Below are 26,305 nucleotides of genomic sequence, written 5' to 3'. Positions count from 1 at the left end.
TAAAAGGCTGCATAAAATAACCCATGTAACAGCTGTCTCATAAAAATAAAAAAAAAAAAAATCAAAAAACCCCAACTTTATTAGAAAGTAAATGGGAAAAAAAAAAAAAAGGCTTAGATATGAAGAAAAAAAGTATGCTGTATGAAAATAACTGTTCACCCCTTCCCAGAAAATGCCTTGCTGACTAGATATCAACCCTCTACGTTCATTGATCTTGCTTTTCAGTCCCTGTACTCTGATCCAAACGTCGTCCTTCTTCTATTCACACATTCCTACATGCATGCAGGGCCGAGGGTTGTATCCAAGGTTGACATGGTCCGATGTTAATGGCAGTTAACATCAATGTCTCCCCCAAAAAAAGTCTCCAGAAGTCTTACAGCAAGCGGTACTGTGGTGGAGTGTCATTGCCTGGGAGGATCTCAACCCAATCTCTTTAGTTAGGTGCTTTTGTAGGCATCAAAACATGAAGTTTATTATAGATGTTGTTTTTATGGCTAGTATAAAATACTGCTTTCCTCTGGATACACGTCCATTCCCATTTTGACCCTTGATACCTCTTGGCCTCAGCAAGGAGTCTATAAAATAACTTCAAACAGGGTGGAAAATTCTTCCAATAGCCAATTTTTGGTTAGCTATCTTTCAGTCTAGCTACACGTCCACCTGCTCTTGTGTTATAAAAGGGCTTCTGCATACCTATCATTACCAGTCATTATTTTACAGTTTTATCATGACTCCTTACTCATGTGTCACCTTCTTCAGATTCTCTTCACATGATAGTTTTTCTGTATCCCTTCTCCTTCCAGCAAATTTACTTAGTTTCCTTTAATCCTGCAGAGCCCCGTGGAGGTGCAATAACTGCTTCTTCCCATAGCATTATAGAAGAAGCCATACCATTGTTTTGGGTGATAGCATGTAGTTTCCGTTTTATTCTTCATCTGCTTCACAATTCTATTTACTTTTGCTTTTTTTTTTTTTTCCTTTTTTTTTTTTTCTGTTGAGTTGATTTAGATGGTTCTTTGAAAACCTAAACATAGTGTGCAACCTCGACCCATCTTGTTTTTAACTATGAGTGTGCATTTCCTGAATCTTAATCCCATTTTGTTTTGTAAAAAATTTGTTTCCTACCAAGAATTCAGACACTTGAAAGGATCTTTTTCAGATACAGTGTGAAAGTTTAAAGGCATCATCCCTACCAGTTCCCCTCTAGCCCTTCCTTTGCTGGCCCATTGGATTTTATAATGCAACACTTTTATAAAGATGATGAGGAGTCATGCAAAGGAATTATTTAGCATCACAGTAAGTCCAAGGATTTGGGGATTCTTTAGTCTCTAAAGATTCACATACTCTGTTTACATGATTTAATAATGTTAATTATGTTACCTTAAAATTGACGTAAATAAGGTGATGTAATTACCAAAGGACTATTAGTCTAATATGCAAGTACTTGTATTGCTATAATTTATTTTATTACACGGATATTAAGCCACTTTTCCTGGTGTAACTTTTTCCTCTGGAGTGTTGCAGGAACTGAAGTATACCCCATCTTTTTTCTAAAACATCAGGGTTGATAGAAAAGCTGTACATGTATATGTGGGCAATCCTTCGGTAATGGGGGTGTTCAGAACTTTTAGCAATGACAACGACTTCTTTTAAAAGACTAACAGCCCGCATTCTTTGCTCACCTGCTTGTAGCATACCCAGTTTATCTGGGTTTTGTTTGTTTCGAAGACCCCTTTTACTTTTTTTTTAAGACCTTTAAAGGAGGGAATGGTTGGCAAGCAGACTTTCTGTCACCGTGAGAGCTCCGTTTGCCCCAGCTATGGCTGAGCTATGTCTGTTCAGTCTCCGCAGGGTCTTGCAGGCTGGTGCAGCTTTCTGATCGCTGATTACTTCTCGGTGCTCACAACTCTGCAGAGACCTTCACTGACTCACAGCTTCCTGAATAAATGAGCCTTTACAGGGCCCAGGAGGCATCATCACATCTAACCCTGGAGCAGCATTTCCTACATGAAGCCACCGATGAAGCCTCCAGAGGCAGAGCAGGTTGGACCATGTGCCCTTGGCAAAAGGGCAGGCGAGCTCTGTACCCCAAATTAAGTACGGGAGGAAAGCCTATGGCTGGAGCAGTGGTTTCATGGCCAGGGACAATCAGAGAGCAGAGGGGACAGCAGGCCTGGCAGCCCTCCCCGTGCAGTCAGCCCCAGCCAGCTGGGCCCAATTTCCCCATAAATCAGCAGCAATTAACACCAGCTCTCCAAGACCAGATAAAGGCAGGGCTGGGAGCCCTCCTAGAGCTGACTTCTCTGCAGGTGTGAGCATGGAGGGCTTTGTCTACCCACCCTTCAGCACCTACCAGAGCTTTAGGGGTGGCCTGACACCACACGGTGGCAGGGACCCGGTGCTGAAGCAACCCAGCTGGAAGCAGAGCAAGAGCACAGGGCTCGGTCCCTTCCCTGGGACCCCCACCCCGCTGACCCCGCTGCCCTCTGAATACTTGGACAGCTGCCACCGGGCCCACCTGAAGGCCCTGCTGTCGCAGGTGAGCCCAGGGCTGACCCCACGGCTTCGCCGAGCCAACACCAGGGAGATTGGGGTGCAGGTGAACCCCCGGGCTGATGCCGCTGTGCAGTGCTCGCTTGGGCCTCGCACGCTGCCCGCCGGCCGCCCCCTCAACCCTGCTGGCCTCTATGCTCGTGGGCGCATGGCCCTCTACTCACCTGTGCCGGACCGCCGCCTCTTCACCATGCCCGAAGCTGCGGGGTTCCGTGAGAAGGATGAGGCGGCTGCGGCCAGCCCTGAGAAGCAGAAGGCAGAGGATGGTGGCAAGAAGCAGCAGGACGGCCAGGCAGCGGCCGCTCCACTGGCCGAGGGGCAGTCGAAGGCGTCACAGGAGGAGGCTGCAGCCCCTGGCCGCCAGGCGGCTTTCCAGGTGTGCAGTGGTGCCCACCCCAGCCTCTGTCTTTGCTCTGCACCCTCCACAGCCCCCCTTGCCTCCAGGTTTGAGCCCCCTGGCCATGGAGGCGAGTGGTGGTGTGAGGGGAGCTGGGCCTGGGGGCTGCTGAGTGACCCTGATCTCCCTGCAGTTCTTGGAGCAGAAGTACGGCTACTTCCACTGCAAAGACTGCAAGACCAGATGGGAGAGTGCCTATGTGTGGTGCATTTCTGGAAGTAACAAGGTAATTGATGTGTAACAGCAAGTCTTTTCTTGCTCCTGATGCTTGTAAGTACAACACAAAATCTGAGAAATTGTTTTTGGCACAAATCTAGGACACGCGTATTCAATATCCCGAAGAAATCTCAGTAGTAACTGAAAACTTGTTGTTCTTAGGTGTACTTCAAGCAGTTCTGTCGCAAATGCCAGAAGGGCTACAATCCCTATCGTGTGGAAGCAATCCAGTGCCAGGTAGGTTACAGTATTTTTTTTTTTTTTTTTTGTACAGTAGGTTTTTGTCTTATGGTAAGACTGCCCAAGTTTGTCATGAACTCTGATAGTTTACAGTTTCTGAATTTCTTACTGACTTTATCTGGAAGAGAACTTGCTGTTGAAGTACTAGAAAACTTTTATTTGGGAATGGTGTAATGCCATAGGTCTCCATAGTGTAAATAGCTTATGTGAATAGTTGTCTCTTGCTACACCATCTTGTCCTGCCACATGCAGGATAGGTAGGGTTTTGACGAGTATTTCTAGGTGAGAAGGCTCTTAAAACTTTACAGCTTTTTTTTTTGCCACAAAAGTTCTTTTAAGCATATCAACTCAAGTATGATCCTATGATTAAGGGAAAACAGGTGTCAGTCTAATATAAAGTGCACTTCTTTAATCTACTACTAATGTTTTTCCTAAGACGTGTTCGAAGACTCGTTGCTCCTGCCCTCAGAAGAAGAGGCACATCGATCTCAAGAGACCTCATCGCCAAGAGCTTTGCGGCCGCTGCAGAGGCAAGAGGCTGTCCTGTGATAACACTTACAGCTTCAAATACATTGTCTGATCTGCGTGCCCCATTTTGCACTTGCACTTTGTCAGTCTTCTTGCAATGTTTTGACCTTAGGCTTTTGACCTGGCATTGGATAATGGATAAGGACTTTTGTATTTATAAGATATTTAACTGTAATATATGTTAATAAAGTTCAATAAAAGTTTGCACTAGTTTATTACCCATGGTAATTTCCCATTATCTAGTTTCCTTTTGCTGTAATTAAAGAAGAAAGTATCAAAGAGGAAAGTATATATGGAAGGAAATGGAACCTGTTCAATTTTCTAAAGAAAACATGCTTTGCTTTCAGTCTACCTTTTAGGTAACTTCTCCCTTCACTCAAACTGAACTAGTGTGGAAGATACAAATAATGCTCTCATGTATGAAGTCTGTGGTAAATATATCTGCATGTGTTTGTTAGAGCTCATACTACTGTCCTCCTTGCCACATGTGTATTTAAAAATCAAGCACCACTTTATTTATTCTGGCATATGGTCCTTGATTCATGTCTGTAAGGTAGGAGGGAAAAGTGTAAGCTAACATCTCACTCTTTTTGAGTTATCTGGGATGTAGTGTAATAAATTCTATAGAGGTAATGTGTACTAATATCACTAAAACAGCTCCCAGTGCATGCCAATTATAATAAAAGCTGTGACAGAAGCTTCCTAGTCTTGCAAGGTGTCTCAAATGTAACAAGTGAATAACTGGGTCAGCTTTCATGAAGACAAAATGCAGTCAGAATCCTACTCAAAATACCTCTTCTATTGAAGCACAGTGAGGTTTTCCTACAGGTCATGTCTTCCCAGGGCTTCAGGGAGGCTTTGATGGGAATATGATGACTTGTATTCTTCTTCAAGTCTAGAAATGATGCAAGGAAATTCAGATTGCAGCATGATGGCCTTTGTTGTGTATGTGAAGCACTACAGAATAGTTTAGGTTGGAAAGAACCTCAGGTCTGTCCCCATCTCTGTGCAAGATCAATTGCATCACACTGTACAGGGTCATGGATTCAATTCTACCTGCAGGCCAGTAACAAGTGGGGTACCCTAGGGGGTATGTCCTGGGACCTGTCCTACTCCACTCCAGTGCCATGAAAGAGGCAGCAGCATGCGCATGGCAAATCTGCAGAAGCTGAGGGAGCCAGCCAACGCAGCTGAGAACAGTGCTGCCATTTAGAGGCATCTCAGCTGACTGGGAAAATGGGCTGATGGCAAGCTCGTGGTATTTAGGAGGGACAAGAAGAAATTCCAATGAGGTGGGTGTGAGCCAGCAGAGGGCAGCAGCACTATCCGGGCTTGTATCGACAGAAGCAGAGCCAATAGGGCTGGGGAAGTGACTGACCATGTTAGCGCTCACCAGAGCACATCTTTTGTCATTATTCTATCTGGTTTCGGGCTCTCAATACGTGAAGGATGTTTATCAGCGGTCATGTGTTCAGTGGAGGTCAGCAAGCTGGCTACAGGTCTATAGCCCTTGCTGTGTGCAGGGGAGGCTGAAGGAAATGGGCTTGTTTGGTGTGAAGAAAAGACTTCAGTGAGACCCAGGGGTAGCTGACAAGTACCATGAGGTGGTTATTACTGAGGAAGCACAGAGCCTGGTTCTTCAGCGTGGCTGTGCGCTCTCCATCTCTGAGGGTTTCAAGACTCAGCTGGATGAAGGCCTGAGTAACCTGATATAATCTCATGGCTGCCCCTGCTTCAAGGGGGCTGGATGATTCCTGTTGTCCCTTTCAACTTGTATTTTCCTGCGTTCTGCAAGATACAACTTCGCAAAGTGACAGAGCCACTCAAAACTTTTACCAACCACTACAGTTTTTACAGACCACCCCAGCTGCAGTTCTGAATAGCTTGCAAAAGTGGAAATATGTATCGTTGTTTGAAGACTTCTCTAACCATTGTTGATTGGTTTACTCATAAGAAGAAGTCAGAGATAAATAGCATCACTTTTGGAAAGGATTTGCCCTGTGTTTATTTTGTCCTGCAACTATAATAGGGCTGCAGCGCTCCATGGATTCCATGCCTTTTATGCATCAGGGCAAGTGTTTGGGAGGATCCACTTAAAATTGTGCAAGCAAGCTGAAAAAGGGATAAAGGCGAGAGGGCTTTACTGCATTCCCAGAATTTAGGCTGATACTGCAGGCTGGACAGATTTTCTTCTACCCATAGCATTAGAAAGCAAACAAATGACTGAAAACTAACTCTGAAACTAATAGGTCCATTATTGATGTTTTTAATAGAAATAAGCCTTCAACTGGGATTTTTTTTTTTTTTCAGTTAAGAAACTGCTTCAGTCAGCGTGCTCTTCTGGGTTGAGTTTGACTGTGAAAGAAAATAATCTTTACACTTCTCCCTGGTCGCTTTAACAAACAAGTTCGCCATAAGCCATGAAAAAGGAGACTTTGAGGGGCTGCTTATCATCCATACTGTTGGCAGCTGCACAGATTCAGATAAGAACACAGTCTTCACAACTAGCACATACTCCGTTGTGATTATATGACTTTTATATTTTAGGTAAATGGATGTACTGATCCAAATATCAACCAAAGTTACTTCACAAAAACGGTAAGTGTATTTACAGAGTGAATAAGTTACATAGTTGTCAGAATAAAAGTGTCTCAGATGTGCAACAGATTTACATGCATACATTTAACACTGGACAGCAGTTAAATGTAAGAAAAAGAACGTACAGTTATGACATATATACATTACAAATAAAATAGGACATCTCTTTAAAGAAGCTTAACATGAGAACTTGCATTTCACGTTAATATTTTTACTTTTTATACTCAAAATTTATATTAAATAAAAATATGCATGCATAACAGTTCAAAAGATTTGACTCTGTGATGGGACTTTCTCCTACAAAATGGCAAGTTAAATTAGATCAACCATCCTTTAATATAAATATATTCATAAAAGCAACCCTCTAGTAAAAAGCCATCAAGATCCTTTAAAAAAAAAAGAAAAAAAAAGGAAAATCTACCAAGACCATTCATGATACTTGTGGGCCTAAGAACAGACCTCTGCAATATGATCCAGTACCTTCAGAGACAGTAGCCTAGTAACATTAGGAAATGTACTTCGTAGCAGCTCGTTGTTTTAAGATACAGTAATAATATTCAAATTACAGTGTACATTAAATTGTAGTCCATTTACAATTTGTTTCATATACACAGGCTCTCAGCTTTTGACCAACAAGTTTGCGAGATTCTGTGGCCAGCTTCATTCTGCCCATCTTTCACTCAACCAAATAAGAGAAAAAAAGGAAAAAAATGTACAAGTTTTTTTTTTCTTTTTTTTTAACAAAAAAATATTATTTCATGAAGGAAACATTGCACTTCTGCCAACCTAAAATTAATTTGCTATAAAGGAAGTATTGTTCAGTGTAGTAGGCTTTGGTATGCAATGGAAGTCACTTCTTCAGTAGTGAGTTGCAGTTGCTCAGTGAAATGCTAACTGATTTTTTGTGCAACAGAGAACAAGGGATGTTGTCCTGGATGCTCTATGTTACCTTTGTCCTTACAGTATTGCTACACATTTGAAGTTCAGCCCATATCTTTTTAGAAGAAATCCTAAATGTAACAAGAGTGAGTACAGTTTGACCAAACCTTTGTAAGGCTGAGAAGACATTGAGCCACCTCACTCCAGCAGGGCAGCACTCCCAGCTTGAAAGAGGACACGAGACTCCTGTCAGAGACTTGTGCCGGAAACGCTGGAGTCTGGAAGAAAAGTATTTATGACCCGGTAACTCTGGGCTCTGCGAATCATGTCGCGGATCTCGATATTCAGTTCCATTAATTTGGTGCAGATTTCAGTCAGGCTCTGGTTAGAGCCCACCAGTGCATAGGTGCCCGTCTGACCCAAGGTTTGGTGTCGGAAGTAAATGTTCAGTAGTGTCTGGACTTCGTCATCAGAGCTACTTCCAAAGATATCATTGGGCCACAAAATCCTGCAATCAAACGGGAAGAGAATGGGTGCATCATTATGGGGTATTAGCACAGAACGAAACCAGGCGATAGAGATCTCTAAAAGGAGAATGGACGTGCGCATATTTACAAGCCAAAATAACTCACTGTCTTAAGTGACTCATTTGTTAGTGATATCAGACACGGAAATAACATAAAAGCAAATTCCTATTTTTTAAGAAAACAAAAAAGCTTAAGAAAACTAATTCAAATAAGTGAAGTGAAACTGGGCTGAATGTTAGCTGATGCCAGTGCCATACACTTGCTAAGGAATTGGCTCTATAAAAAGATTCTTAAGAGCCTCAGAGAAGCACTTTTCATCTGTGCTATGCAATTAAACATCATCATTGTGGTAAGTATCTGTGTTTGTATTACCAATTTGATATTGTTACTCGTGGTGCAAAATTAATAGTATCTGTGCCCCACCTACCTTGTTGAAAAAGTATGCAATAAATTATGGTGACCTAGCACATTTAGTATAAAGTTAGGAGGATAATAAATGCATGCTTTTCCAATAACATGGAATTCTAACAGGAACCATGTAGTAAAACTTGCCTGCATTCTCGTATTTGTCGGACGGCTTTAACAAGTTCATTGTTTTTCAAACACTCCAGCATGGACTGAATAGCTGCTTCTGTAGAATTGAATGTGGGTTCAGATTCCACACTCAGAGGCTCAGCTGCAATAGCGGCAGTAGCATCCTTAAGATTTTTCTTCAACTCGCTCAGTTCTCTTGACATATTTAACAGCTGTTCCAATGAGAAGATTATGAGATGGGTATTTTGGTAGGCACCAAAGAGAGTAGTTATTTCGAGTCTGTTCTTATTAGCACATTTGATGTACGCATTATGGAAAAGACACCATTTCAAGACATTTCTTGATCTCTATGCTCAGTATAAGGAAACAGACTACAGATTTGTGTAGTTTTTTGTCGTGTAGCTTTAAAATGCATTGAGCTTTCTTTAATCTTTTGGCTTGCTAACATTCAAGAGCACATCTGAATAATCTTTTATCTTTTATTTTTGCTACTGTTTTCATATTGTGGTGGGAAAGTTTGTGAAAATAACATTTGCTTCTCCTAGCAATGATGTTGTTATTTATTTACAAAACACATACAGGATCTGATATGATTAACAGATGGACCAGAATTTTATAGCCCTTTGCCAGGCTAAAAAGTTAAAGATCTACCTTTATATGCTCATATATGCTAGAAATAACCACTGTCTCATGAACTAAAAATGGACCTTCCCTTAAATAATAGCTTATGGTTCCAGCAAAATATGTATAATTTTTTTTTGGAGGCCATTCCTCATGTTGTTGCTCTTCATTTCCATAGACTGCATCATTTATAACAAATAATCTAACAAAGTCACCTGTTAAACAGCTACACACATCAATCCGCTAATAAAGAACATAAAACATTTCTAGAATTTAGGCTACTCCAACACCAGATTCCTAGCATCCTGTCTTAGAAGCAAGCAGCCTGGTCACATTACAAGACAGCCTGCAGAACAGTTTCTTAAGACACAATAAATATTCAAGCTCCTTGTACCACATCTAACAAAACAAACCATCTCCATTTACTGGAGAATGTGTAAAATGCCAGAATCCATCATAAGATATACTTCATAGCTTGACATTTTGTTTTACAGCAACAAGCAAAGTGCAATAACTTTTTCTCAATAGTTTAAAATATATACGTTTTGCCAGGAGGAAAAAATATACGGAATGGCAAGTTATGTTACTACCTTTCTTTAAACAATGATCATTTAACTTAAAGTGATCACCTCAAAGTTTTTTCAAAACAGTTTGTTTTTTATGCACTTGTTGGCAATAAATTTGACTAACAGTATTCTTGTGAAGTGTTTCTTTATGTAAGATACTTAGGTATATCTAAAACCAGAAAGCTATTTTGGTCAAAAGAGATAGGGTGTTGCGTCAAAAATACTTAAAGAATCCCTGTAAAAAAAGTCAGAATTAAGAAGACTTATGAAATTACAGGATTTTGTTAATTACATTTTTAAATACATTTAGCACTCTTGGGAGGCATTTAACTGATTTCAATTTGTTTATCCATTGAACGGGATTAGGAGGTACACTTGCAGTCAAAATATAAAGTACTTCTACACTAAACACCTCGTTTCCATAGGTACACGAGAATGCCAAAACATTTAAAGCTGCTGCAGATGTTTCTAGTACCAGCGTACATACAATGGAGGCAGTTTATATGGCTGGAAATTACAAGACATTACTCCAGAAAAAAAAAAAAAAAAAACAAAAAACCAAAAAAAAACCTCAAATTTGCACCCATATTAAGATGAATTTACCACATTATTTTGTTATTGTCATGATAACAAGTACTCCTGGTCTACATGTCTCCAAAAATCCTGCTGAAGTCAGTCATGATCTAGGAACGGGAGATTTTCTTTATGTGTGAAGAAAGGTCATATCCTCTTAAAAATAAATTCTCAAATAATAAAGAAATCCAACAACTCATTTGCAGATATTTACCCAGTGTGAGCACTTCCTTACATGTAAAGTATGAGCAAAGTTAAGATTCCATATATCATTCTAGTTAATTACCACTGACTGAAATGTCTTTTGAAGACTCAATTTATAGAGGAAACCCATCTCTGACAGTACAGTCAATTCCAAAAAATATTGGATCTCAACTAGTCCTTAATGAGGATGCTGGTTTATTGAAGCATTTTGTCTGCAGACTCATGTTCAGGGTGAAATTACGTAGTCTTTGGTGCAAGTCCACAGAAAGAAGAGTAAGAACATGAAGGTACGGAGTGCTTTCTAGTATAAGAGTTTGTAGTGTTTGCTACATACCTCTGGCATGGAACTGACTTCATGCACTTGTCCGATAAGTTTACAGTAGGACTGAAAAAGCAACAGCAGCTGGAAGTGGAGTTTATATAATCTCTGACACAGTTCCAGTTGCTAAGGAGAGATTTATAGAAGAACTAATTAATAAAGATCAGTAAGTTGGGATAGTTTCTAGTAACAAGTAAAACACATTTGAGATAGTTTATTTCCTAAAAAAAAAAAAAAACACATTATTTTACTAAAGTATAGTCACATACTACTTCAGAAAGCAAGTAATGCACATTCTTCTGCTGGTAAATCATAAAAGACATTGAAAATTAAAATTATAATTGCTAGCTGTCATGTAGCACACATCAGCCCCAATCTCAAAGCAATTTATATAGGTTAGCTTTACTGACCCCACTGCAGCTGGAAAGCATAGGCAGAATATGGGAGAAGTGACTTTGCCATATAGAAGATAAAACTCTAAAAAAAATCAGAAATGGTCAAAGACTTCTTCTGAGAGGATGGAAATCCAATAGAGAAGCAATGAAGTGGTTGTCCAAGAGAGTCAAAGCTCCTGCCTGCTTCTCTGAGAAGAGGAGAGGCAAATAAAATCCAGCCAGGAGTGGGATGGAGGAAATGCCAGCTCGTGGATTTCCCACCATCTTAATGAAACCATACAACAGATGGACTGAGTTTCATGTGTAAGAGGACATCTGGCTTCTGTAATTTATTCTCCCAGCTAAGTAGATACTCTTACATGAATACTAACTTGTTTCTTCCGGAGTGATGTGCAGCACCACACAAGAAGTGTGATGTGTCAGACACATCAGAGTAACATGAAATGGGCACGTGTGCCAGAGACACCACGTTAATGCTAATGGTCCTGGTATCTGCGTGTCATCAGGAGGAGGAATCTTGCAGTTCCACAGATGGATCATGGTGGGGAAGGGAGGAATATTTCATCTTTGGCAAACTGCAGAAGTACAAATTCTGCAAGTACAAGTCAAGAAGCTTCCTGTCACTTTAGCAGGAAAGACTTCAAACCACACTTGGTTTGTCTTCTCTACAGGCACAGTGACCAAGTGTGAGCTCAGTGATCTTTCCATTTGCTTGGAGGAACTAGAGCAGAGGTTCATGCCAAACACAGTGGGGGAAAAAAAAAAAAAAAAAAAAGATGCTATTAATGAGTTTGCTTTCTTAATGCACTTGACACATGCTTGGCCACTAGCATGTATTTTGGCTATTTGCTGAATCAGGGTCAGTGCAAAGGCCAGCACAAATACTAAAAAAAAAAAAGCTCTTTAAAAACATCCTAAACATTAATTTAACTGAAGTGTTTGTTTACATCTGCTTCAATATGGAAGTGCCAGGGCTCCCACTAATAAGCCAAAATTAGAACCATATCCGTAGCGTTCTGATTCTCAAAATTTCTTTATGAGACAGACAAGCCCAAGGGTTGAGGTCAAAAGAGATGTTCTTTGGAAGACCTCACCTTTGTTCATCAGGCTACCTGGCCACGAACAGTCAACCAAGGGCACTGCCAAAACTTGGCAGAGCTACTTTCCCCCTGAATCCCATCCTGTGGGAGCAGGAGGAGAGCACCAGGTGGTGGTGGGGACAACCTGGCCAGGCACAGCCACAGAGGGGAGAAAGATAGGGAACACTTGGGTGACCTGCTAGTACAGAACTGAATTATGGGCATGGACTCAATCTCCCCCCAGTGGCCAAAATGATGATGAAGGGCATCAAGGACTTGACAAATCAACTTGCTCGGTGACCATTCTCTGTAATTGAGGCCTCACAGAACTGCCAATTTGCATCTATGTTTTGAACCGTCCTCCTCCCACAGTGAAGACTGGTTATCTGAAGAACCTCCTGGAAAAGGCTCTGGCTTCTGGCTTCTCTTGAACCATGCTTGGGCATGTCAGAGGCTGGCTGGCTCCCCAGCCTCGAAAGGTGCCAGCAGTGCATAGGTAATGCTGGTGCGGGGAGGCACGCTCGCTCCCTGGTCCTGGTTCAGTAGCAGGGACACACCTTGAGGATATCCAGTTGGGATCAAATTCACCCTACCCAAATTTTGGAGAGCTGGTAGTGCTAATTAGCAGGTAAACACACATATACTTCAAGTTGTTAGGGAGTTAAAGATTAACTGAAAACCAGGACATTGTGTAACATTAAAAACTATATATATTTTGCAATAGCTTGGCATGTAACACACCATTTTTTAGTCCTTGGGGCACAGTAATTCAGTGTTACCCTTCTGGCTGCTATCCTGCATTAAGACAAACTAAAGCTGCATTGAACATTCAAGTTTGACTCAGTATTTAGTCACTATATCAAGCAACTCAATTTTTCAACAATTTTTGATTCCTGAGTAAGGATTAGTAACCAATAATAGTGAAAGTATTCATCAATGTATAAGCAAAAACAATTTAAAACAACTGCCAACTATAAATTGTAGTTTTTCATTGAGACAAATAAAAAATTATGAATTTTAGCAAGTAATTGATCTTCCACTCCAACATATTATTATAACCATTCAAAGGTTTGATTTTTGAAAAATTATGTAAATGACAATTTTAAACAGCATATGAAAGTGTCAGAATTTAGGCAAAGTATTTTTTAGATTTCACAGAACACACCTTAGTAAATTGTTTTAGTCACTGCATGTAGAACCACATATTCTACAGGAAAATTGCAGCAAAAAAGGAAAACATGCTTAGAAGTAAACCAGTAAAATTGGGGTGTATTAGTCCATCTGCAGATGGACAAAGAATATGAAAGAACTTCAACTTACTGCAAGAGATTCCATTTGCTACACAGCAAGCATGGCACAGGAGAAAAGGAAAGGAAAGAAAGTATAGTGTCAGTGAATGCATGCAATAGGAAGCACAGCCCATCTTTAATAGCATAATTTGTCAGCAGTATTAGCAATGCTTGCCTCAACCTGGTGACTGGTTGGAAATATCACATACAACATGCACAGCACTCAATAAAATCAAGCTCTTAATTCTAACTGTAAATTACAATCTAAATATCCTCAGTTGGACATTCATATTTGTTAATTTTGCTTTATCCCTCCCACTCAGTAGCTCAGGAACTTACGACGAAATTGTGTTAGAAAAGTCTTGAAATAATACTTTTATTTAAATTTGCTGTCATTATTAAAAAGAACTCACACAGCAAAGTGCTCAGAGCATTATGCAGGGTTTTCAATTGATTAACAGAACCGAAATTTGTCTTGTATAAATATTATGTTATTTATTAATACTTCTACTTTTCGATGTAATACGTCTGATGACATTTACAGGATAAGCTTTGTGACTTCTGCATTTATTACTTGGCACCTTACAATGGAAATATTTCATATGTAACTTACGACAATCATATGAAAAAAATCCATGGAAAATGCCAGTTTGGTTTGACTACAAGGCAGTGCCACATGTTCAGATTTGTATTCCCTCCTCTCACCAGTAATGATTCACTGATTTGTAATTCTGGAACTATTAAAATGTCAGCATAATTCTTGTTTTAATAGCAGTAAAAAAATCTAATTTACCCGCATTAGCATTTCAAAGATTAGGGACTAATGTCTCAGAAATAAACTTCTCTCCTCAAAAAATAAGTGTTCCCCTTCATTTATCAAGAACCAACAGTTGCATTTTTCAGGCAGATTTCCTTATTATTTATATATATTACATTCTCATGTCATTTTAGATGAACAGAATTATATCAATGTTGTAACTAACAGACTGCAATGGCATCTGCCCAGTTACAGCCTGATGTCAGTGCATATGCACACAATGTTAATAAACATTTGAAATTCTTATTAAAATGATTTACCTTACCTTCAATACAAAGGCAGCAAACACAGAAATGTCAAGTAATGCTGACTTGGTATAGCCAAGCAAAGCCTTTTGGTTTGGCTTCTTTCCACAGGCCTTACAACTAAAGAATGTATGAAAAGTATTTTCCTGAATCCTGCACTACCCGTCAATAAAACCATGACAAACAAAGCTTTAGCTCCTGTAATGTTTAATTTTACGGCTTTAACATTGTTTGAATTTATTTATTTATTTATTTTTTAACTTAAGAGTATTTAGTACTCTTATAAAAACCTTCCTTTACATCTTGGCTTCCCTGCAGTTTATGTAAATCAAGCTTTGTAAAGCCAAGTTTAAGACAAGAAGACAAGAGCAGACAGATCATTGTGCTGCAGTAAATTCACAGATACGCTGATTTCTGTTTTTCAAATCTTGTTTGCCTCTCACTTAAGCTCCTCTGAATCTTAGCATACCACCAATTTACACTTGGACTTTCAAAAATACCGGAATCCACATATAATTTCTATCTTGCCATGGAATTTACTTTAAAGAAGGAGAAATGCTGCAAAGAAGTGAATTTCATGGACATTTTTTCCCCAGAAAACAACTCTCATTTTTTTACTGCTTCCAGAAACAGGGAGGCAAAATAAATAAATAAATAAATAAATAAATAAATAAATAAATAAATAAATAAGAGGAGGTTGGGGGAAAAGGGAACTGGGATTTCATCCTACATGAAAATTCCTCCTTCTTCAGTGGAAGAAAGCATATTGATCTTTCAGTACTACAAAATCTTCTTAAACTACTGATGGTCAACTCAACATGGCTCTGCAATTTCATGATTGTAACTTGTTTTCCTTTCAGCATAAAATGAAATATTCCTTGGAAGTTGAGAAAATACTAATTTTTGGACTAAATGAAATCTCTTTAAGCCTCTAGTAGCAAGGGTTCATGCAGAATGTTCCGAACTTTCACTCTTCTCCTCAATCTCTAGTTTAATGCCTACAGTAAGGGAACTATGACACTACACAATTAGTGTTTTTGGCAGCTGAAAATACTAGATGTTATACTGAATGCTACTGAATATAGCTAGCAAATGGTACACCTAAGAAACACACCCAATGTTGTCCTCAACAGCAGCACTTTGATTTATCTTCCTATTGAGACAGAGAATTATCGTTCTGTACTATAAGAAGAGCAAGAAGATAGCAAAATACTAATCTTTAGGTCACCATCCTTCTTGCTTTTTTTTTTTTTTCCCAAGGAATCATTTTTACGTACTAGAAAGAGATGAGACTTACTCACTTATTTCTTAAGATACTGAAATGTTGAAGGCAACACAGTCTTCAGTCATTTAATGACACAGGAGAGTCCCATCATAACAAAATGATTGCTGCCTGCGAGGGTTTCTAATTGCAAGTGCATTTTATTGAGGTATTATATTTGACTTGGTATTGCAGCAGACAAAAGCTTTTTGTCACAATCTAGGGAAGTGGGTATATGTATCAGAGACAAAAAGAGAGGTACAGCATATGTTGCTGCATTCTTAAATACCCACTCTTCTTGAAATTAAACTGTTCTGTCAGGAGAAAGCTAAAACCCAGCTGTGGTCCTCTAGAAAATCTGCCTTCAAGAGCCAAATTGAGCTCATTGTCAGTCCATGGATATGTCCAACAGCAGTCAGATGCTATGCCTGGAGTTCTACTGTGACTCAGTTTAACTCTGGATTAGTATGGTGTCAAGAAGTAGACCTCCAGCCTTGTTGATGGCCCAGAGTCAATGAACTTTAGCCACAGGGAAACTCATCATAACAGGTCCATTCTGATTTTTTCCAGCATTTTTTTAAGGGATGTGGCGTGTTTTAAATATCCACTAGCAGCTTTGTAAAACTTGTGGTCTTTGTAAAGCTTGTGATCTTTGAGATGAGCATGGTTTAAGAAAGGTGTATACTGACTTTGGACTTACTGAATGTCTCATTAGGAGACAAATATTTGAATTAGCTAGTACTAAACGACAAGAAAAATAGGATCTTGCGTGTATCTCCTTACAAGAAAAAAAATACAAAAAGAAAAAGAAAACATCATAAAACCAGTCTTTGACTAGATGTAAAAAAACTCCGTTTGGTAGGGTTCAAGGATGCACTGATAGCTTTACTCATCTGTTACACCTGAAGAGACAGCAAAACAGTACGTGCAGTTATCTTCACTTATAAATTGCCTCTTATGTCCTTGAGACTCCGCAGCATCAAGTGATTAAATGTAGCATCAAAGCTTACAAATCAAAGATGTACAAATCATGCAGTCTGCTGCAAGAATAAGGGGTGGAAAGACATTCTGGGACATTCAGCTATTACCCAATTTCAAAAAATTTGCTAGCTCGAGCAGCTGACCTAGACAACTTCTATTTAAAGATTCTTCAATGTCAGAATAAGCAATTCTTGCCTTTGCCCATTTTCAGTAACAGAAACAATGGTCAACAAATCACATGCAATTATTTAGAAATAAATTTGATTAGAGAAACTGGTGCCAAGCTAACCACCCCCATAGGCAGGCATAGCTCCATTTAAGTCATCCGTGACGCAACCCTTCTTGGCAGCACTGAACCTGGCCCGATGTCTGTCTCGTGAGCAGAGTGGTTTGTTTTCACCTCCAGCTTTTTCCAAGGTGGCAGTAGGTTCTGAGAATCACAGATTCCTGTCCTCCATAGGACAAGGTATTGCTTTTTCTTCCTTACAATTACTTCTGAACCTTTTCAGAGGCAACCTGCTTTTGTGTTTTAGCTAGGCGGTTTTTTATGCCAGAAGTTTTATGCAGGATTTCAGGTCTTAGTCTAACCATCGATAAGTCTAAGAGTTTAGACAGGTTCCCTCACAGCTACCACTGTAAGATGGATTTTTTTTTTTTTCCCTACAATTGCTAGATTCTTTGGCATTCCAGGCTGAGGGAGAAGAGGAGAGGAAAGGTGTGAAAACAAGTACTTGCCAGTCTAGGAATCACTTTTCCTTTTCTCTTTCTAATGACATTTCCCCAGTTTCCCTAGACTCTCCCTCCCATCACTCTTTTGTTGAGTAAACAGAATGAATTATCATGTATGAGTTCCAAAGTTCCCTTGGGAAGAGCTGTTTCAACTGATAGGTAAATCCAAGGAGAGAAAAATAAATATATGCCTGTTATCAAAGACCTACTATTCCATCAACTTCCAAGGAATAATGCACTTCAGGCTGAAGGGACATTGCTGGGGATAGAACAGGGATTCCTGCAGGACTGAGAAACCCGTTTTCTTCAATCTGCTTGATAAGCAGTAAGAATACCGACCCCTGTTTCACATTTAATTCTGAAACAAAGAACATCTAATTTCAAAAAGATAATTAAACACAAATGGAGTGTATTTATTAACTTTTAGATGCTTTTAGGCCATTTATATATTAGCTCAGTTCATAGTTTACTCCTTCTCCTCATCATTCTCTCTGCTCTACTTTTTCAAAACACAAACTCAGGAGTCTGTGTTCTGGGTCCCTCTTTCTTAGATTTGAGAATAGCTCACTCGTAACGTCCCTGTACACCACAACAATGAACCAGTATCTCATTTAAATGCATTGGAAGAGGCATGTAACTTTTGCTGTTGACAGTGCCAGATGTGGGAAGATTAAACAGTTTTCCCAACACCTGTGATTATAGCCAGAGGATTTATTAACAAATCAGATTTGCTAATAGGGTCAAGGAAGCCAAAAAGCAGGGGTGGCAAGGATATGGGATTATTGAGAAGGCACAAATGAAAACAAAAGAAAAAACAAACCCCAAACACAAGTGAGAGCAAACACAGGAAGACACGTACATAGAGATGGGAATGAGAAGTTAAGATAAAAACAGAAGAAAATAAAATGAATTAAGGGAGAAGACAAGCAAACCAAAACCAACATGACCATAAAACAAGGTCTTTCAAAATAAATAAATAAATAAATAAATAAAATTACAACAGGCAAGTTCTGAAAACGTCATCATCATCTTTTGTAAGATAAAATACATGGAAAGAGGAGATGTCACTTTTTTCTACATGCTGTTGTTGCTTCCTGATTTTGGCTAATTCTCCCTAGCCTTCTCTCTTTCCAAGCCTTCAATCTTTTTCCTCCAAAAAGAAAAAAAAATCCCCACAAAACAGTTCCCAACTTATTCTATATGATTAAGATACCAGCTGTTTCCTCTACTTAGTATATTAAATCACAGGGATGCCAGCTGATGGTGATAATCTCTGAGAAGATTGATTTCTTAACCGGAATTAATATACTAAGTATATGTGTTTATGGATATATATAAATAATTTCACTGGCCATTTTACAGTCAGTAACTGTAAATAACTGCGAATATTCATAACTGCGAATCTAAGTGGATTTCAACCAGACAGGTCTTGCTGTTTAGCAGATTGAGCCTGTAAAATCTGTAGATAAAATGGGTGTAATGTGGAAGCACAATACATCCGGAGTGATTTTCAGAGACACTTTGTTGTGGGAAATTGATTTCTGATGTGATATCTTTCTAAAAGGGACTGCACACACAACTCAGGCAGGGTTAGCTCTGAATACCTTTGAGTCCTGAGTGTGAAAACTGCATTATACCCAACCCCAGCAGAGAGATGAGAAGGAAGTATACCAGGATCTTGTGGGTCTAAGAACAGGCTATATTGTACATCACTTTAGAGGAGCAAAATACTCCTCCTTGCTCATTACCTTCTCTTCTGAGTCCCCTGGCTGGCAGGTAATAACTCCATCTCGTGAGCCCCCAGCAAACGTTGCTTTGCAGTTTGCAAGCCACTGTTTTCAGAAAGAAATGAAAGAAGATATGTGTAAGGCCTACAGCTTGATTTGTAGAAAGGTAAACAGTATTTGTTTTCACACCATGGCCTGTAAACAAAATTTGGTGATTGTAATTTTTGTTCATACAATTTGCTTTGACTATAATTAAAAAGATATATTTTTGATTTTTATTAGTATTTGAATCGCATAAAACAAGAAAATTATTTAATTAATTGCTAAATAGGAGAAAGGAAAATGTTTCTAAAATATAAAGGTACTTTTTTTTTTTTTTTTTTTTTTAAAGTTCTGGTTCATATGTTCAGAAAGAAACATTTAATGAATCTAGTACCTGAAACATTTACTGAATGTTAACTGAAACAGATTTGACATTATCTTCAGTCTCCTGACATAGTACAAGTATACATGCATACAAAAACAAGAAAATGGCAGAATCCAGCATACCGAGAGTGTTGCTTCTTTTCTGTTGTTGTATGTGTCCAGGTATTCTTGCAGTTCTAGGACACTGAACTTCAGCTTTTCAAGAAGGCCACAAGAGAGAAGCTGGAAAAATGAAATCAAAAACACTAGTAAATGTCACTATAAAAGTATAAAAATACTGATAGAAAAGAAAATATATTAGAGAACATATTTTGCAAAATAATAGATTTACAGATATTTGCACTGAAAACTGCTTGATTTTATGTTTATGCCACAAAGAATACTATACTGAGAGCTCAATACCAACAGGTGCACCTATGATAATTTACACATGAAATCATTATCCGCGTTTAACAGCTTGGTGAAAGACTTCCCTAAAATAAAATACTGCTCAAAGCTTAACTAGTTAATCTCCACTGCTCTCTAATGGCATGAGTTGCAGCTCTTCATGGCCACAACTGCAGGCCAAAAGCAGACCCAAGATTAAACTTCAGAAGTTCCTCCCTCAGTGCTCCTCTGTGAGGCCACACTGTCATTAAGCTTTTGGACAAACATGGGCCAGAATGAAAACAACAAGAGCCACCTCATTTCCTAATATATATATTTATTTTATATATATATATATATATTTATTTATTTTATATATATATATATTTATTTATTATATATATATATATTTATCATCCAGTTCACATTAGTTGTCTCAAATGAAGCCACTAAACATATTTTCATCTTCCATACTGCAGTCTACAAAAAATAGCTTCTCCTTTTCCATTTGTGGGGCAGACACTTGTTTTATACTACTTTTTGGCAGGCAGGCTCAACACATCCTATTGCTCATCTGTCAGTACTTACCTAATGAAGTAATATTAAAAATTAATAGAAACTTGATTAAGAACAAGACATAAATAGAGATGGGAGGCGGGTACCTTCTTGACATATCTGTTCAGGAGTTGCCCTAATGTGAAACAGTCAATGAAATACCACACTGCCACGCAGTACATGCCTTTCGAAAGGAGTATACTCACTGTTTCTGCATCTACAAAAAGAGTAGGACATTCTGAGCATGATGTTAGCATCTGGGAAGACCTCACAAACTTGGAGCCTATTCCTCGCAGGTTGTCTCCCAGGTAGCTAGCTGCATCACAGGTTAGGAAGCAGAATCTTTTCTGAATATTCTGTAAAACAAAGTACAGCTTATCACATTCTTTACTCAGGTACAAGCTACTCTCATTTCTGAGGAAAATGGCATGCTTTTTTTTTTTTTGTTGCTTTGTTATTGCATGTGTCTTGCACAGTAATATGCAACAGAGACCATCTCCTTCTGGACAACTGGAGAACCGAATGCTTGCTCGAGGATACTGAGCAATAATTATTATCACAGTGTAGAGCTGGGCAGCTGTGAAACTAGATACAGAGTTAGTAATTATCTACTGCTGAAATGTATTTTTATCAAGCTGATTCAATCTTTATACAGCTTTTTATCCACATGCATATTTTTTTTTTTATTTGGTTGTACAGAGTTAACAAAGTTGACAAGCATATTACTTTTTCTGCCCATTCCGGGCATTGTTTTGTTAGTACACCACGTCAAGTGGCTAATCAGACAATATAATGGACATCCTAATGCCAAACAGCAGCACGAAAAAAAACACAAAACAAAACAGAAAAGAACTTTTGCTTTGCCCTGTGGGAAAAACCTTCTTACTAAAACTTTTCTGCTGTTTGGGTGGACTCCAGAAATACTGCATTGCATCCGGGAATTCTTCTTCTCTCTCTTTTTTTTTTTTTTTTTTTTTTTAATATTTTGAGTCTTAAAACAGTTTAGTCTTCCAGAAACATTCTAGCACTGATATTTTCTTTTCAGTAGCTAATATAGAAAGCAAGTAGTAAATAAAAATATATTTTAATAAAAATAATAGTCTTTCAAGACCTGAAATAATTGTATTGATAAATACAGAGCAGGCTTCACTGCCAAAACATATCTCACTAAGGCCAACTGCCCAGCTGGCGGGAGCACCAGGAACATGTTGTTTACAATAAAAGTATGCAACACTTTTATATGATTCACCCCACATAACTTCAGGCATTTCTCTGAGGAATGTTAGTGAGGACCTATATCACCGTGAGCATTCTTTATTGGAAAAGAAGTGCTTCCTGAACAACTATTTGGGCAACAAACATATAAATGGCCTTTACTGCACCTGTTCTGGGGCCTCAATGTGAAGTAATTAAAAATCAGGTGAGCTCAGTTCAGACATTATAGGTAACAGATGTTGTAGAAATGGATGTTTTTTTTATTAAAAAAAAAAAAAAAAAAGCTAAAATCACATTGTAGGTAGGGTATATATCATAACTATTTTATAAAATAGTTAAAGAGAAACTTTCTCGACAGCACCGTTTCATCATTGCTTATCTGTGAAATTCTCTCTAAACTGAGCTGGCTCTGTTCATAGCCAAGATCACATAGACTGGCATGATACCGGTACGGTATGTTTCTACCCTTTTGCTTCAACACAGAAAACAAAGCCCTACACATGTCACTTAGCACATAGCTTGGATTCTCTGCTGCACTGAACCTGTAGCTGGGACAAGGGGCTCTTACTAATTACTACCAAAACAGGTAAATAATTATTTTTATGAGCAACTAGCAGAATCATCTAAATCACAGAGCTTGGTGACAGTTGCTTGTTTACTACTTGGATATCTTCTGAAAGACTAGGTCCAACTCAGTACAACTTTTGCTGACAGCTCTTCAATGAAAGGAAGGAGATCTAGATTTGAAACTAACCAACAGAGAAGAGGTAGCTGAGAATGTAAAAGTGGAAGCAATTTAGATAGATCATGGGATAGAAACTTAGAAACTTCCATTGCCTGGAAGGGAGCTCTGGAAAACATCTAGTCCATCCTTCACCTTGAAGTGGGACTGGTGCTAACAACGCTAGGTAAGGTCAGCCATGGATTTTTCTAGATGAGATGTGAAAGCTCCAAGATCTGAGATCCACAGCCCCTCTGGGTAACCTTTTTAAGTGCTGCAGTCCCTTCGTGGGGAGGAGTAACTGAGTTTATGATTCTGAGGCAACGATGAAGAGAGACCACAGAAAAAATACAGCTGAGTGCATTCAGAATTTGCAGGAAGGAGCCCATGAGAAGCAACTTCATGGGGAAAAGGAGATAAGAAGAAGAGGGCATTTCTTTAGTGAAAAAGAGGACAGAAGTACATTCTGTACCACTTAAAGAGAAAATACATTAAGCCATATATCTGGCTAAATCATGAAGCCTTCACTCAGGGAAATACTCATGCAAAGAACAGAACATAAAACTATTCAATTACTAACTTGGGCACCAAAATTAGAATGACATTGTTGGCACAATGATCAGAGAGGTGGATGCCAAACAAATTAGAAATAGAGAGAATCGCAAGAAAATATTCTAGAGATAATTAAGAGAAAGGCTAAGGACTCACAATGGAGCTGCTAACAGATGTTACTGAAAATGCCTTCTTTTGCCTTACTGCTCCCAGAAAGGACATCTGGGTACAGCTGAAACAGGTAAACATCAATTGGACTCAATAAAAAATCAGGTCAGAATGGATCTTTTTACATCATTGCAGATTAGGGAAATTCACGTTATGATAATTGTAATACTGGGTAAAGAAATCTACAAGCCATAACGATTATATTTGAGAACTCAGAGAATACAGGGTGTTGTAAAAAACATAAGGAAAGGGTTTATCTCAAAAAGCAAAAGGAATTACAAGTTTGGGGAACTGTGGGAATGTATAAGAGATAAATAATAGACAGTACAGAACTCTTTACAGCCAATCATATAAAACCATTTAACTTCCATGAAAGGCTTAAATGCTATATGAGGAGAAGCAATTGATATGTTGCATATTAATTCATTTACTATCTTAGAAGTGAGGTAGAAAAACTTGGTCTAGAGGTAACTAGGTATGGAAAACCATACAAGGTAATTATCATCATCTCACTGTTCAATTTTAAAGATAAATTGAGCAGAATTACACTGGGATCTGTCTTAGGCACTAACCAAGTCGTTAATGAAAATACTGAATAATGGAACATATAACATGCATATTAAATGCATAGATGATTGAGTTGCAGTGCCTGCAAGCTCTTTGGGAGCCAGGGATCTTGACAGACTGGAAAAATGGTGCAGGGAAAAAAAAAGAAGGACAAGGTTGTACACCTAGACAGAAACAGTCAAGAGAGCACATTCAGGATGGAGAGTAACCAGAAAGGCAAAATTCTGTAGAAAAAGATCTGCATAGTAGATTGGATTACAAGTGAAAAATGAATTAACTCTATCCTACTGTAAAGTAGTTATCAGAAGTTTTTACATAGAAATAACTTCTACATAACATCTAATCCAATTCTAGTCGGTGCTAATAAAAACTTAGGCTGAAGTAAAGAACCTGATCTTGCTTTTCAAGGAATACACAGACTAACTGAAAAGAGCCCATAGCAACAGCTAGAAGTTTCAAAAATGTGGCTTATGGTGAAAGCTGGAAGAACTGAAATTAAATAAGAGAAAGTTTGGATAGGTGAAGTCATGATAGTGGTCTACAAACTACAAAGAAAAGAGGAGTATCACTATGGATAGAGCAAGCAGTCATGGACATAAAACACAGAAGTTTTGAAACGATTAGGAGTCATGACTAAGTACTGGACTACTTTGCCTAGGAATGTTTTGAAGTTTCATCTTAGTCTAGAAGTTAAGAACAGTTTAGAGAAAAAAGTTAAAAAGACCAAAACGAACAATGTAGTCTGGGCAAGATACGGACCATGAACTCCTTAGGTTCCTTCTTGCACTCATCTGTGAATGAGTTTAAACAATTTTAGTTTATTTTAAGAACATAACTTCCTCAAAACATTTTAGTCATAGCTTCATCAACACCTGATCAGTCTAGTGTTTATTATTCAGTAAACATATTCTTCCTCTACTGCATTCCTTTTCAGATATTCATGGAAGCAACAATCAATCCACTGTTAAAAATACAACAGTCTTAAACACTGTCCTAAAGTATTAAAACTTGAAATGGTCAGAGACCATATATTGGTATCTGGGTATTTTACCTCACTAAATAAATTTATTTTGTAAATACATGGAGTATCAGTTCTATACCAAGGTTTCTTAGTATTGTCCTTTTGGGTGCAGATTACAATGACTGAAATCTTTCAAGCAAGGCCTGAATGCATCATATATTTTATGAAATGGGACTATTGGGAGTAATTGTGTCAACCATCACGATTATATCAACTACGCGTATGTATATGCCTGAATATAGTCGTTGTGTTTTCTGTGAACGTAAATAATAACATAACATTCCCCCATTTTTTTTCTTGTTAACATGATGTTTCCTCTTCTGGGAAGAGGATTTGTAGTAACAAGAAGGCTCAACTGTGGAAACTACTTGCTGGCTCTCAAATGTACTTGTCTTGTAATCGGATGGTCTTCTGGAAGACATTTGATTTGACAGAATACGAAGAGGCAGCTTAGAGCAGACAGTTGTAAGGATTATCCAGAGATCTTTGAGATACGACCAGTTTACAGGAAAAGTACTTCAATAATTTCAGGCATTTTAAACAAGCTTAGCGTATTGTGGGCTAACATCCAGGATACCATCAACTTGATGCAGACCAAAATGTAGGTGCCCTGGAAAATGCACTTCCTTCACTTCACTAACTATTTAGTTGACAGGCTATTCCAAACAAGGATTTTGCTTCACAGTTAAATATTTTGGCAGTACTTTGCCTTGTGAGCCTAGCAAATATTCGGTTTGTTTCTCAAACTTCCTGTTCATGAGGGTCAAAAATCTTTTAAGTTATTGGACGAGTAGTAAAGTTTAACAGTGCAAACACAATACAATTCCAGAGAAGCTGAGATCTTATGAAAAAAAAATCTGCAAAAGTAACAGAGCTATTTTTATAAATGAAAAATACATCTGTAGCTCCATCTAGAAAATCCTGGTTTGTTCATACTATTAACACCTTTAAATTTTCTTTGCTGTTTTTCATGTTATACAGTTATTGAAAAACCTTTTGAGAGCAGTATTGAATCTTTCTTATCCAGTTATCTGAAAAACATTAGTAGGCTACCTTTCAAAAACAGGAGAAGCATAACAGCAAGTGCACTGTGTGTATGTCACGATTTGGATTTATATAGGCACTTCACAGGTAATGTTTAGGTCTTGCATTACATTATATTTATTTTTTTTGCTTTTCAAAAGTACATGACACCATTTCCATTTCACCTCTTCAAGGAGGACACAAAGGACAAATAACTCTCAAAATACTTGAACAGGGCCATTAATCTCTAGGACTGATGTGTATTTCGACTTTTTTGCTGTTACACCATGAAGAAACACAGGGTTAATTTTCGAAGTTGCCCTGTCATGCACTTAAGTCAATGCTGGGAGTTTTTTTTTCAAATGGTCATTTATGAGACAGTGTTCAAAAGAATGCCTATCTTTAGGTACCCA

At 38.4% G+C, this 26,305-nt stretch overlaps 2 protein-coding genes across 6 annotated transcripts in view; one reads left to right on the top strand and one right to left on the bottom strand.

Annotated features, from left to right (window-relative positions):
* Positions 1 to 2,317: 2,317 nt before the first annotated feature.
* Positions 2,318 to 3,986, top strand: ZAR1L (zygote arrest 1 like; the record flags this gene model as incomplete). The annotated part of the gene is made up of 4 exons (XM_084306283.1): positions 2,318 to 2,929; positions 3,084 to 3,176; positions 3,329 to 3,403; positions 3,843 to 3,986. 4 exons carry the CDS (start codon positions 2,318 to 2,320, stop codon positions 3,984 to 3,986), a joined length of 924 nt encoding a protein of 307 aa, XP_084162409.1.
* Positions 3,987 to 6,267: 2,281 nt separating this feature from the next.
* The window catches only part of FRY (FRY microtubule binding protein), a 188,120-nt gene continuing 168,082 nt past the window's right edge, over positions 6,268 to 26,305 (bottom strand). For 3 of the 5 annotated variants that reach the window (XM_084288656.1, XM_084288658.1, XM_084288659.1), the window contains 7 exons: positions 20,832 to 20,981; positions 19,828 to 19,926; positions 19,300 to 19,383; positions 13,550 to 13,567; positions 10,771 to 10,881; positions 8,491 to 8,684; positions 6,268 to 7,919 (listed from right to left, as the gene is read on the bottom strand). In XM_084288656.1, coding sequence (XP_084144782.1) covers positions 7,661 to 7,919; positions 8,491 to 8,684; positions 10,771 to 10,881; positions 13,550 to 13,567; positions 19,300 to 19,383; positions 19,828 to 19,926; positions 20,832 to 20,981 — 915 coding nt within the window. In that variant the 3' untranslated portion in view covers positions 6,268 to 7,660. The remainder of the gene's footprint in view (positions 7,920 to 8,490; positions 8,685 to 10,770; positions 10,882 to 13,549; positions 13,568 to 19,299; positions 19,384 to 19,827; positions 19,927 to 20,831; positions 20,982 to 26,305) is intronic. The other 2 variants (XM_084288657.1, XM_084288660.1) reach the window with 1 other exon arrangement.

The sequence above is a fragment of the Netta rufina genome (assembly GCF_964035555.1).
Source record: "Netta rufina genome assembly, chromosome: 1".
Taxonomy (NCBI): Eukaryota; Metazoa; Chordata; class Aves; order Anseriformes; family Anatidae; genus Netta; species Netta rufina.
Note: the sequence above shows the minus strand (reverse complement) of the source record. Positions and strands in the feature narration are given on the sequence as shown.